This window comes from Arachis duranensis, chromosome 2 (assembly GCF_000817695.3).
Source record: "Arachis duranensis cultivar V14167 chromosome 2, aradu.V14167.gnm2.J7QH, whole genome shotgun sequence".
In the NCBI taxonomy this organism is placed as follows: domain Eukaryota; kingdom Viridiplantae; phylum Streptophyta; class Magnoliopsida; order Fabales; family Fabaceae; genus Arachis; species Arachis duranensis.
The window spans coordinates 8013292-8027888 of record NC_029773.3 but is presented as its reverse complement, the minus strand read 5'-3'; the positions used below and the strand labels follow the sequence as shown (position 1 = coordinate 8027888).

General features: G+C 33.0%; 3 protein-coding genes across 3 annotated transcripts; 1 reads left to right on the top strand and 2 right to left on the bottom strand.

Moving 5' to 3' along the window:
* Window positions 1–6395: 6395 nt before the first annotated feature.
* Window positions 6396–7946, bottom strand: LOC107473342 (sugar carrier protein C-like). Its single transcript, XM_021134905.2, has one exon. It carries the CDS (start codon window positions 7944–7946, stop codon window positions 6396–6398), a length of 1551 nt encoding a protein of 516 aa, XP_020990564.1.
* A 1332-nt stretch (window positions 7947–9278) lies between these two features.
* On the top strand, window positions 9279–10769 carry LOC107473317 (protein EMBRYO DEFECTIVE 514). Its single transcript, XM_016092863.3, has 2 exons — window positions 9279–9730; window positions 10335–10769. The coding sequence occupies exons 1-2, from the start codon at window positions 9386–9388 to the stop codon at window positions 10653–10655; spliced, it is 666 nt and encodes a 221-aa protein (XP_015948349.1). The 5' UTR covers window positions 9279–9385; the 3' UTR covers window positions 10656–10769.
* Window positions 10770–10993: 224 nt separating this feature from the next.
* On the bottom strand, window positions 10994–13924 carry LOC110276940 (cytosolic endo-beta-N-acetylglucosaminidase 1-like). Its single transcript, XM_021134046.2, has 4 exons — window positions 13548–13924; window positions 12762–12871; window positions 12546–12649; window positions 10994–11524 (listed from the first exon to the last, which is right to left on the bottom strand). The coding sequence occupies exons 1-3, from the start codon at window positions 13911–13913 to the stop codon at window positions 12637–12639; spliced, it is 489 nt and encodes a 162-aa protein (XP_020989705.1). The 5' UTR covers window positions 13914–13924; the 3' UTR covers window positions 10994–11524; window positions 12546–12636.
* Between the last annotated feature and the right edge of the window lie 673 nt (window positions 13925–14597).

Below are 14597 nucleotides of genomic sequence, written 5' to 3'. Positions count from 1 at the left end.
TTGGGCTCGAGTAGGGGCACTGTTCATACCCTGGCCCAATATAAAGGCCCAGGTCCAACTAAAAGGCCTAATCTAAAGGATTAGAGCCTTGCTAAGTGCCGACCTTCACATAAGAAGTCGGTGTCAGCCACGACTTGGTCTGAAGAGGTCGGATGTGAGATTAGCTGGCAGATAAACACTCATTCAAATGAGTAACCACCCCTAAAATCTCTCTAACCGCCTCATAAAGCCATATCTTAACCTCCCCAAGATAATATGGACGGTTACCACCCTAAAGATACGGCACTACATCAACGGTGGTTATTGGCTCACCACTATAAATACACTGACACCCCTCAGGTATCTCTAAGCCCAATACTCTCTAGACCTGCTTACACCCTTGCTAACTTAGGCATCGGAGTGTCTTTGCAGGTACCACCCCCCATTCACACGCGAGCACAAGTCGGAGCCTCCCGAGCTGCGTACCTACCCGGAGTTCTCATCCATCGCACACTTGGGCCGCCAAACGCCATCCGTTGTACTAATCTCCGGTTACCTACCGTAACAGTTATATTTTTCTACCATATTAAATTTTTAAAATAAGTAGTTTCATAACGTAATAATAAAACTTTAGACCATTAACTCCTTAACAATACTCATTTTCTATTCATCCAAACAACACACAAATAACTCAACTTTTTTTTATTTTTTTTCTTATTTTCTTTTCTTCTATTTTCTTTCTTTTCATTTTCTTTCCAACATCTAAACTTAAGTGTTAGAGAATAAACAGTAACAAATATGCTTAAAATGCACAATATGTTTCCTTCCACATTGTTACTTAATCGTATACATTTTCCTCGTTCACCCCATTTTCATCCTATATTTTTCAAATTTTGTCCCACATTTCAAAATTTTCAAAACTTAAAAATTTCCAGGATCATTCTTTCATATATCATTCCCTCACCTTTATATAATCCCTTCGTGCACATTGTGCATTTTAATCGCGATGCAAAGACGTCGACTCCGGCAACGACGACGATCTCCCCTCAAACGGTGCGTGTACTCAAGGGCTTAGGCGAGAGCCATTCAAGAGCTATGGCAGTGGTGGTCGCGGTTGTTGCGCGTGATGGTGGATACGGAGGAGGAGGAGGCAGTGGCGATGGTGCTTGCTGCAGCCGCGGTGGGATTGGTCACATGGCCACATATTATAACCACGGAAGAGGCGGAGGCCGTGGTGGAAGCTGCAACAACTGTGGGTATTCTGGGCTTTTACAAGGGACTGCCCAACAAGCTCTCGCTGAAAAATGTAAATATAATGCTTTAATTTCTCTGATCATTATGTTATGTTTGACATAGAGAACGGGTAAACGGATTTTCAATGGTTTGCATTTTCTTGGTGTAGTTTCTGGATTTTAATTTTGGAGTTTTTATATTACGGTTTTATTTATTTTAATTTCCGAGTTTTTGTGTTTGACAAGGAAATATGTGATTGAATATTTTCTGTTCTGTTTCTATTGTTAATTTTGTGGTCTTTCTGTTCTAATATTGCTCATGGTTGTTCTGTTCTCCTATGTTTATACGTATACTACTATTGAGAATTTACTATTAAGTATTAGCTAATTATATTGAATTGCTTATGTTGTTGTTGTGGTTTGTCGATATATGTTCTTCCAATATCATAGTTTCTAAATCTATTTGGCCATGTCTATAAAAAATAAAAATAAATAATATTATGTTCATGATACCATTATATAAATAAGGTTCATCATTGGTTCCTCTCTAAAAGAAGGTGGTCAAGGTGTTTCTCTCTGAACAGATTTAGAAATTATACTTTCTGAGGAACAAGTGTTTCTACTTTATATCATTGTTGGTTCTAACTTTTTTCTTTTCCTCCTTTCAGGATGTTACTGCGGAATGTTTTGAGCCATCACTCTTCTTCTCGAGATTATGGCGAGATTTGAACTATGGATGTAGCTGAGTTTGAAGGAAAACTATTTGCAACAAGTGATGCTAAGGAGGTAACTTTAATAATTTTTAGTTTTAAAAATGATAAAAGATAGACACTATTAAGATAAGCAAGGTGTGATATATGTTAATAAAACCAACTTGGTCTACACATCGAGCACACTATTAAGCTCGGTAGAAGCAATGATACAGATGACAGAAATTAAGAATGAAATACCTTCCTTTCACCAAAGCCTTCACTATTAAAGGAAAGAATTATAGGTTATAGATTCCAAAGTTTAGTCTACTGAATTTAAGATAAGTAACATTGTGAAGATGTCCAGTAATTACCCAAAAACAAAAGGAGGCTTCTTACAACTTCAATCTTTGGCCAGTAATCGCACCGGTTTATTCACTAGCAAACCTTTAATAATTTGGTGTTATACACATTCTTTAGCTGAAGCATTCTTACATAGATTAGATATCTTTGTTTATAGATTGTAGTTATAGGAGGGAGTGGTTTTGTTGGTTCTGCCATAGTCTTCTGAATGCTCCTCCCCGTCACGGTTAAATGTCTTTACTTCTCATATATGGTTATTTAATTTGATCATCCAACTTTCTCTGCCTATCTATGTTAGCTTATTTTACTCATGGCTGAATTGTTCACCATTCATCAGTAGCAAGGTCTAATTTCTCTAAAGAATTACTATATAGAGGCTTCATGAATTGCTTTGTCCAGATTATATTCCAAGCTCTTGAACTTTCATAGAGCTGAATATATAATTAATACAACCTTTAATCTTCATTTAGAAAGTTTTCCATTTCAAATTTGTGATACGGTAACAATTGCTAGACTTTTGAATCTCACATTTTTTTTTTAGCTTATGACAGTTTTTGATTCCCAATGTCCGCCAGATCTCAGATACTTCTATCATTCATTTGTTAACTGCTTCCTTCATCTAACTCATGCCAAAGATTGAAGTTGTAAGAAGCTTCCTTTTGTGTTTGGTTATTACTGGCCATCTTCACAATATTACTTATCTTAAATTCAGACATTCAGTAGACTAAAACTTTGGAATCTATAGCCTATAATTCTTTCTTTTAATAGTGAAGGTTTTGGTGAAAGGAAGGTATTTTATTCTTAATTTCTGTCATCTGTATCATTGCTTCTACCAAGTTTAATAGTGTGCTCGAAGTGTATACCAAATTGGTTTTATTAACATATATAGCACCTTGCTTATCTTTAATCTGCTGAGGAAAGGATAGGGTTTCTTACATAGGTTGTCTTTGGAGAGTTAGGATATATCTCAAATTTGACCCCTTAAATAAAACATTGCTTGAATATAGGATGATCCTTTTATGCATACAAGTTAGCTTATTTTCTTAGGTAGTGTTGAGAGTTGATGATATTAAATATGAATTTGAGTAATATTTATTAACTTTTACATCTTTTTGGTGATAGGTATATCTCTCTTATTAATCAAAATTAGGGGGAAAATAGGGATAGTGATTACGGTTGCATTTTGACATGGATATATCTGTATGACGTTGATGTGTCCATGTGCCTTTGAATTATATGCATACTTCTAGAATTTTCATGTTTAAATCTTAGTAGAAAGTATTATCATAAAGGATGCATTTGTTTGTGATTTTGGGGGGTGCAGAAAGTACCTTTCTTTTTTTTCTTAATTTTAGTATTATTTAATATGTGATTGTGGCATAGATGTTGTGGATGCATGCAACTTTGGATGTGAAAATTTGAAAATGTTATTATATCTTAAATACTATGCAATGTGCATTTTCTGATTTAATCAGTGAAATTCAAATTCCATATCGACTTTTCTCTTATATGGTACAAATGGGGATGGATTTGCAATTAGCAAAGCAGCAGGTAAAATTGAAGGCATTCATGATAAGTCGCTAAATGAAGCTGAGGTGGCAGCAGCTACTGAAGAGAAATGAACTCGTGCTTTTAAAAATTAATCCTTCTCAGGTAACTTAGTTGTGAGCTTTTCAAAGATATTGTTTTGTTCTTTTACTGTTATGCCAATTCCTTTTTTTTAGTTTTCCACCATTATTATTATGATGATGATCATGGCGATTACCTTTTAATGGTTATTACAAATAGTCAATGTTGGTTCAGCTAACTATTTAATTTATTTCATATATGATTGTTTATGATTAACCATATACACGTTTTTATTCGTGGTTCTAATTTGTGTTGCACAATTATTGTTGAATACTGAGGAAAGTATTTGTGATACACATATAGTAAATATTTGCTCAATTCTTGGTTTTGGTTTTTCTTTTCCTCCTTTCAGGAAGCTATTGCAGAATCTAAGCCATCACGATTATTTTTTCGTTTTGCTATTTTCAGCTTTTTCTTCTTATTATTTTTTGATTCAGATTTTCTTCTTATAAGTTTTTTATTCATTGACTAAAACAGTTGAGATTGGTTAGCACCCGAGTTTACAAAGACATTTGAACTGTGGATGTAGATCAGTTTGAGGAAGAACTGTTTGCAGTAGCAAGTGATGCTAAGGTATGATGATTGAATATATCTTCAATAATTGAGGGGTAATTGCATTGACTATATGGTAAGTTGCCAAATATTCAGCACATAAATTGCTTTCAGCTATTCTCCATATCTGTTTTGTTTGCCCCCATCTCTGTGGTCCGTGGAGGAAGTTTTATGTAAATTTAATCTTTTTCTTTTGTTTTCTGTTTTGATTATTTATGAATTAAGATCATAATATTGATTTAATATTGGTTATTTCAGTAGGGTTCAAGCTATAATCAAGAAGCTTTGCCTTCAGTTAGCAAGAAGAGACCACCAGTTTCTTCCTTCAAATTGCTAAAGAGCAATGGAACCTCGAACTTTTCTTCTACACCACAAATCAACAATAGCTTCTGATTCTTCAAAGTGAGATAACAGTAACATTGCTGCTACCCCAACTAGCAGCAACAACAAGCATGCTTAATTACTAAAAGTGAAATCAAATTATAATCTATATAATCCTTCTCTATGTAACTTGCAGAATTATGATCTTTTTCATATTTTCTCTAATCTTACTCCAATATTTAACCATTGTGTATCTTTTTAGCTGTAGTATTATTTTACTCACGGCTCTCAGTTGTTTATCATTTGTCACTAACAAGGTCTAATTTCCCTAATTAATTACCATATAGAGGATTCGCGAATTTGTCAGACCAGTTTATATGTATATGTTTTGATATTTGAATAAAAGTTATTAACTAAATGTACTGATTTCCATATATGTATTTATTTATGAATTGTTAATGTCATCAAGGGTCATGCACTTTTTTTTCCTTCCATATGCATGAGGCAACATGGTAATGAAAATGATGTGTGCATCTTCAGGGTGGAAAGGCACAATGAGTCAGTGTTATGTAGCACTTATCAATTTCGACTTTTTTAGTGTAAATTCTATTTTTTCTTCCTACCAAGTATAGAAATAGTACATTCAGTAAGGAATAAAAGGCATATTGGTGAGTTTTCGCTTTACAGCACTCAAACCTGCAAGATTTTTTGGTGACACATGACATATTGTTTAGAAAGTTCTGCTAAGATTTTGACTAAGTATCTTCATGAATGCAAATTTGGTTTAAGAAAGGAGTATTCATATATTATTATGATGAAGCATTCTTTCTTTAATTCAATTTTTATGGAAAGTAATCATAAATTATTGTATCATTAAGCCCAAATCATTTATTTCCGTGCATCACACTGGTTCATTCACTATTATTATTATTATTATTATTTATGGTTAGTTTTTTTTGTTTAATTTGTTCTATCTAATGGAATCACTAATTCATATAATAATAATAATAATAATAATAATAATAATAATAATAATAATAATAATAATATACAAGAACAACAATTATAAAATTGTACAATATCACCAAAAATTTAACAAAAAATAAAAAACAAAATAATCATAAAATTTGTCATTTTTATATTTTCTTTTTTTGTTATTTTTTTTTACACTAAATTTGTCATTCTATGTATTGACCTCATATGTTCGTAAATAGCCAATAGCGAATTCCAGTATTTAGTTTGTTCATAATCCAACGAAGAAATACAGCAAATTCTGTATGATTATTCGCATTTATAATCCGATAGGATGTAGTGAATTATACATAAATTTCGTTAGCAATTTAGCGATTTATATATAAATGTGTAATCCGCCCGTAGAGTATTGCTGTTTACATAGATATGTAAAGCATTTTCAATTGTTATAATACAGTAAATTTGAATCTACTCATTTTATTTATGTAAATTTATCCAAAACTTAATAACAAGTGAATTATTTATTAAAATAGAAAAGAAACCTTAAAAAACTGTAAAGTCTAAGTCACTATATTTACTTTCTAATTAAAAGAAAAAGTTTAGAGAACCAACTATAGACAAACTCAAGCTAAAATTGAAACTGTGTTAAAGGATCTAATTAACATGAGTTATCCACCTTGGCATTAGCTTCTTCACTTGCAGATTTGACAAATTTCTTCCAATAAGAATGATTTTGCCACACAACAGACATCTCTTCAATGGGAACTCCTTTGGTCTCTGGAAGAAACTTATAGATAAAACCGCTCATAACCAAAACAAAGCAAGCAAAGAAGATAAAGAGGCCAAATTTCATGTGGCAGAGCATGGAGGTGAATACTTGAGCAATCGCAAAAGTGAAAATCATATTAACCGACACATTGATACTCTGAGCTGCAGATCTGACTTCAAGGGGAAATATCTCGCTAGGAACCAACCATCCAAGAGGACCCCATGACCATGCAAATCCCATCACATAGATGCATATAAATCCCACCACAAAGAACGCATACCATATTGGCAACATTCCTGGGTTTCCATCCACTCCAAATTTACTTGCTATCGCGGCGGTTATCACAATCTGACAGATAAACATCTGAGCACCACCTTCGAGAAAGAGCTTGCGCCTTCCAACTTTATCAACGGTGAAGATTGAAACAAAGGTAGCAAGCGCATTAAAGCCACCGGTGATCATGGAAGACATAAGAGAAGCGTTGCTGCCAAAACCAATTGTTCTGAACAAAACCGGAGCATAGAAAGTAATCACATTCATGCCGGTGAGCTGCTGGAAGAAAGGAATGGCTATGGCCATCACGAGCTGAGGCCTATAATGCCTCTTCAAGAGAGTGGCCCATGGGTGTTTCACTGCCATGGACGATTCACTCGCCTCAACAAGGTCCTTGAACTCTTCGTCCACGTCACTGGTTCCTCTAATCTTGATCAGCTCTTGCTTGGCTTTCTCATCTTTGCCACGCTCGATCAAGGAGCTCGGCGAGTCGGGGAGAAAGATTGCGCCGATGATAATCATGACGGCGGGGACAGCCGCGAAACCCAAGCTGTAGCGCCAGCCTTCACCGTTCTTCATCTTGGCAAAGAAAAAGTTGAGGACGTTGGCGACAAAGATTCCAATGGTGATGGCCAATTGGAACATCGTGTTAAGGGCTCCTCTGTATTTGTAAGGAGCAACCTCCGACACATAGATTGGAACAGACTGATTGGCACATCCAATTCCGAAGCCAAGCAACATGCGACCAACAATGAGCATCCACACTTTCTGAGCAAAGGCATTGAAACCAGCACCGGCGAGAAACAGAATACCGCCGGACAACATGGTAAGACGCCTTCCAAAGATTCGAGTGATGGAAGACGCACAGAGTGATGCCACAAGAGCAGCCAGATACAGGGAGGATGTAAAGAGTGTCAAAACCTGGCTGTCAAACCTGCAATACTGATTGTCAGATGGCTTCATGTTCATCTCCTTTGCATACACGTCTGGGAAAAATTTCTTCAGAAAAGGATCCATCGATGTAACTCCACCCGAGATGCCAAGATCATATCCAAAAATTAGTCCTCCAAATGCAGCAACCATGCACGTTACAAAAACCCGGAAAGTCAGTTTTCCTGGATATTGCTTCCCATTGGCAGTGCCCTTTCCAATGAGTCCACCGGCCATTGTAATATTCGATGGCTGAATGGAATGGGACAGAACCCTTTGAGTTGCTAACAAGGGAGAACAGAAAAGGAATCACTGGTGATGAGGGAGAGATATGACTAAGAGAAAAGAAAGGAAAGAACTAGTGTTAGGTTTGTAGTTGATTTGAGATCACACCGGAGAAAGAATGGAAAGACTATGGTGCTTATATATATAGGGGATTCTGAAAGGAATTATTTAAATATTAAATTAATAAGTAGTTCAAAGTAAATCTATCTTTTAGCATTTTAAAATAATATTTGAAAGATATTTATCTATATCTATATCTAATACAAATAGATAATATTAAATTAATTTTAAATAACATAAGAAAACAAAAATCAAGTTATCGAATAAATTAAAATTTAATTTTAAAAATAAGAAAAAATATTGTTAAATGTATTTTATCTTATTAAAGATTTTCGGACTCTACTATATATGAGGGGTGTTTAAATTCAAATTGATTTTAAATTAAATTGTTTATCCAATCCAATCCAAATAACCGTACTAATTCAAATTTGATTGGATTTTATTTTTTGCAAACTATTAGATCGGATTGGATTTCGGATTTACTTTTCATAATCGATCCAATCCAATCCAAACCGTACAATGTGCTATAATATTATTATTTTATTATTATATTTATAATTATACTTATAACATGTTCAATTTGTTATACATTTTTATATTATTCATGTATTATTATTATTTAATAAATATTTTATGTTCAAAATGTGATTTATTTATTTATTTTAACTAATCTATAATTTTATTTTTATTGTTATGTTATCGTTAGCTTTTTAAGATATTGTTGATTATTTAAAATTTGATGATAAGATTTGTTATATGTATTTAATTTTTTTAATTTACAAAACCGCAAATCCAATCTAATCCAATACAAATCGTTTGAAATTGAATGAATCGGATCGGATTTAAAAAAAAATTCTTCAATCCAAACCGCACCAAAATTAGTATTTAAATTGGATGAATTCTTTACTCAAAACCAATATTTACATGCTAAAATAAAAAGAAAATCCACTATTAATCGTATGTTATACAGATATTTAAAATAATTAGTATAAGAATCGTAATTTTTTAATTAATATTAATTAATTTTTAAATTATTTTTTATCTTAAATTTTAAACAATAAGGCCTAACTTTAAACTATCAAACAAGGCGGTTAGAAGTTAGAACAAAATTTACAATGAAGAAATTGACCAATATTAGAGAAATAATTTTTAATTAACTAATATTAATTTTTACATCTCTTCTGAAGTTCTGAGTACCAAGTCATGACGGAGCCTAATATAAAAACGGAGTGGTGCTTCAACTCTCTCTTGTAGTTACCACATTTGAGTCCTCACTGTTACAATTTTGAATCGATTTAGGGTTTTATTTTTCTCTCAAAACCGTAACACAAATGGCAGAAGGCACCGCACCGGAACCCGTCGATCCCAGCGCCGCAGCTGTCGACATGGAGCTCGAGAAGGACGACAATGTCGCCGACCCGAACCAGAAGCGACCCAGAGAGGATGCCCAACAAGAAGAAGCAACGAAGGAGGACGACGTTGTCGCTCCGAAGAAGCAGAAGGTGGAGACTGAGGAGAAGTCCGTAGAGGAACAACGCTTGGAGAAGATTGACGAACCCAAAGGATCAGAAGAAGCCGTGAAGTTGGGGCCCAAGAGCTTCCAGTCTTCCTCTGACATGTTCAATTACTTCTACAACTTCCTTCATCTTTGGCCTCACCATCTCAACATCAACAAGGTATATCCAAAACAAAATGGAATATCGCGATTCATTTTATTTATGATTAGTTGAATCTGTGAATGATATCGATTGAGTTCTGCTAATATTTGGAGCAAAATTTAGGTAAAGTTTCGCAGGTTTTGCAGATTATAGTTTTCTCAAGGGAGGGTCCAGAGGTTAAAAAATATTATACATGTCACTCGAGCATTGAAAGAAGCCCAAATTTGGTTCTGTTTAGGCCTGTTAACTTTCTTTCAAAGTGTTTTATATACCTTCATTCACTAATTGATTACCTATATTATATCCAATTTATGTTTATACTTTCTGGACATTCCTGAACTCTTTAATTTTCACTTGGATTTTCGAATCTTTCTATTAAGACATTAAAGATTTAGGAGGGACGAGCAGCCTTACCTATGCATTAGGAGAACCAGTTGTTTCAATGCATGCATTCTTGATTTGATATTCAGTGCGGTAGTTTTGGCAACAGAGTTTCACTGCATATTTGCATGAAGTTATTGAATTATTGGATGTTTAAATTGGTGTTTGAAATGTATCCAGATTCTGAGTTCTGAAGGTGTACATGTTACTGAATCATTAATGACTTTCTTTTATGTATCAGTATGAGCATCTTGTGTTGCTGGAGTTGCTTAAGAAAGGGCATGTTGAGTCCCACAAGAAGATTGGTGTAGGGATATCTGCCTTCCAAGTCCGCAATCATCCGATCTACAAGAGCAGGTGCTTCTTCCTCATCAGGGAGGACAACACTAGTGAAGATTTCAGCTTTCGGAAGTGTGTTGATCATATTCTTCCATTGCCAGAAGAGATGCAAATAAAATCTGATCAGAACAAGGCATTAGACGGCAGGGGTGGAGGAAGGCGTCCTCATGGGAAAAAAGGTGGCAGAGGGAGGAGTGGAAGAGGAGGAAAGTGGAGACAGTAGAGCATAAAATAGTTCTCTAGTAGGGGTGGATCTCTGTTTTGTTGAAATCTAAGATAATTTTATGTATGCTTGACCAGCCTATTCAATATTTATTTATTTAACGTTTTCGGTTAATTATTGTATTATTTTTGCTTTAATATCGTATTAAACTCTTAAAAGAAATGTTCTAAACAAAATCATTTAAATTGGCAGTCTGAAAAAATTTATGTTTTAAGAGTCTATTTTTAGAATAAAAAATTTGTCCATTCAAAAATTAGCTAGTTTTTATTGAAGTTAAACTAAACTTGCCTCAAAACAAGTTTTTCAATTACATTTAAATGGTAAATAATTTGCTTTCTAACGACTCATCTTGACTTACATTCTTTAAGAATAACATTTTTGTTTTCCAATTTTGAAAAAGAAAAGTATGCACAACAGCGCAAGATGATTCACTGCTAATCCGTGGCATTATATGAGGTAGAACATAAATTCCTGTGCCAAGTGCTAAAATCTTCAGACTTGGTATATAGCCATCAACTAATGACATTATAATCATGACTACGAAAGTTCATTGATGCTGGCTAGAGAAGAACATCACATCTTGGCTTTTCCCATTGTAGAGTAGTACCTTAGTTTCAAAAGCATGCTCTTCTTGTCCAAGAGTGTCTCCATTCTATATCCTTAACATCTTGTCATACATGCCTCTCTTGTAGTAGACAGATATCATTTTATCAAAGAATTTACGAGGAGCTTTCCATATACTGCATTAATAACTTCGTCCAAAGCTCTTCAGCTTCATGGATTCGATCATCTTCTGCTAATGCATTCAATAATGTGAAATAGCTTCCCATAGTCCTACCTTGACCTTTGCTTAACATCCACTTTGTTACCTACAATTCCATAGGTAATTTGCATATGCGGGAACTAATTTAGCCAGATCGAGTATACACAGCAACATCAGACATTAGAAGGTTAAACGAAACAAAAATTAAAAGAATAAACTCAAAATAAATTAAATAGCTCTGGTTCCTGAACACGACATCCAACAACTTGGTGAATACAACATGAATGAAGCCAATAGCGATAAGGCTGTGTTTGGCAGGGGGACTAAAATTGAGAGAATAAGACTGGAAGACAAAGACTAAATTAAGTCTCTGTATTGAGTTGGTGTAAAATGTATTGAACAGTGTTATGTCTCAATATTATGTTCTGTGTAAGATAAATATAAAAATTGATGGGTAAATTTGGAATTTGAAAAGTTAAATAAAAGTGTTTTGAGAATAAATGTTATCAAAATTTCAGTCTCTGTCTTCAAAAATTTTAATCTCGTGTCTTGAAATTTTAGGTCTTGGGATCGAAAATTTAGTTACTGTCTCTGGCCAACTAACACAATACTGAGTTTCAATCTCTCAATCTCTGAAAACAAACATTACCTAAAAGTTTATATGGATAACAATTTTTTAGATATATTTTTTTTGTATGAATGGGGCAGGAGAAATTAGATTAGGATTCATTAGAAACAAAGTAATTTTATAGTGTATATGAATAATGAAATGTATTTTGGTTTTGACTTTTAAATTGATTTATATATAAAATTATAATTTTGATTAAATTAAAAGGATTAGGGTTGGTTTTGTCTAATACAAAAGAAAAAGATATTTGAATCCTTTTATTAAAATTAAATAAAATTTATTTTTTATTTTTATTAAAGTATAAAGGTAATTTAATAAAAGTATTGATATGATATGTATTTAAAAAAAATAATTATTAACGTAAAAAATATAATTCACATAACGTATTTTAATTTATCCATATTTTTATTATATCAGTACATATAAATTTATCGTGATATGGAAGCAAACACAAAAAAAACTTAAACATCATAATGTATTGTATGAGCATAAGCATTACCTCCGAGGAATAATTGGCAAATATTCCATCACATATATCAAAGAAAGGCTTATTGTATTTATTTAGTTGATTCTGATCATTTAAGCTACCATCAGCTGTGGTACCTACATGAATATGAAAACTAAAGTATGAGCATCAATTTTAGGCAGCATCATTAATTAATGTGAAGAAAATCAAAAGAAATGGTGATCTTTTCACCTTGAAATTAATACTCACCAAATTAATAGTGATCCAGGCACCGAAGAATGCATGGTTAATGTTAAATGGTTGACAAACTCTTTCAGATTAGGAATCTGAACACTGTCCAAGTCTACCTCCATATTTAGCTGCAATAATTTGAGTACTACTATATAAATTATTGAATCGATTACCAAAAAATGTTATTACTCTAGTCAAAGGTTTTCAAAAAACAATTATGTTTCAGTTTCCTAGCAAAAATATGCATGTATTTATTACGAAAATACTATCATTTTTAAATTATTTATAAATAAATGAATGTTTAAGCCCTAAACTCATTTTCCTAATAAAATAGGTATCATGAATGTGAAGAAAAATAACTTATCAAATTAGATAGGGATAAATTACTCCAAACTCCAAAGGTTAAATGCCAAGTATATCATGAAAAGGTTAAGTCATAGGTATACAATATGGCATAATTTGAGAGGATAAAAATGTAATTTTACCAGCCATCCATCAAAGCCTAACACTGAAAAAAATGAGAGTCTAATCACCTTTAAATTAAGATAATAAATTATTATAAATTTAATAAGAATTAAATCTTTTTATTTTTTGACTTTATAATTATTTTATTTTAAAAAAATTTTTCTTAAACTGTTAGTTCCGTACATGTAAATAGTACTTAAAAATAATAAAAATCAAACTCTAAATTTTTTAATCATAATAAATTCTAATACTATATTATAAAATTATTTATCTCAAAGTTTAAATTATTAGATAGATGCACGTACATAATCATATAAAAATAAAAATTTGTATGCATACCTTAACAGCATGGCGATGAGCTGTGTTAGTCCAAGTAACAGGAGGAAGAGTGACAAGATTATGAGAGAAGTAGACAAAGGAATCAATTAGATACCAATGCCACAAGGAGTAGGCATCAGAATTGGTCCCTCCTTGGACATAGTTATCATCCAAATACCCACCAGCCATGTCATGGCACACTAGAATTTTGCCACGGTTAGAAGAAGAAGATGTTGTTTGAATAAGGGGAACAGAGGCTTTGTTGAAATGATAGGGAAAGGAGTCTAAGTAGGAGCGAGACTCAAGCTCCTTCAATGTCTTGAGTGGGTATGATATGGGCACTGATGCTTGTTTTGGATCAAAACTAGTAATGTCTTTAGACATCATTGTAACGATGAATATTGATTCTGATTTGTACTAGGATGTTTGAGACTAGAGTAATGTTATAGATAAGAGAACTAGGGAAGAAGACGACTTAAAGACTAGGAATAAAACACCATTGACTTCACTGGTGGAACTTGTGGATATGATTCTCTTCAATTTTTAATTTATTTTTTTCTCCCACTTCCCAGACAACATAACATGGCTCAGGATTTCTCATCAATCATGATGAAATTCTTAGCACTTTTATGAATTTGTTAGTTGCACACACAAGTGATAGGAAAAAAGTGTACGTTCATCATTGGAGATTTTTTTTTATTCAAATAATTTAAATATAATATTTATAAAATTGTGTAATCTATAGAGTATTGATCCATGTGCACAATATATCATATCTCCGATATAGTGTCTAAAATTATGTTAAAGGTACATCTCGGTTGCAATCGGATAAGTAAAAAATGCGCAAATCGAGTACTATGTATCTGAGATATGCTCATAACCAAATACCAGGCATAGTATTCGAGATGTGTTTGAAAGCTATAAAAATGGGTGCAACTTAGATCTTTGTGTTCATTCTAAATTTTTCGAGTTTTGGATAGTTTAAAAAACATACATGACTCAACGAAGGGGATATGTTAGGTCACAATATAATTTTTTAAGCCATAAACTCACTTTCCTAATAATATATGT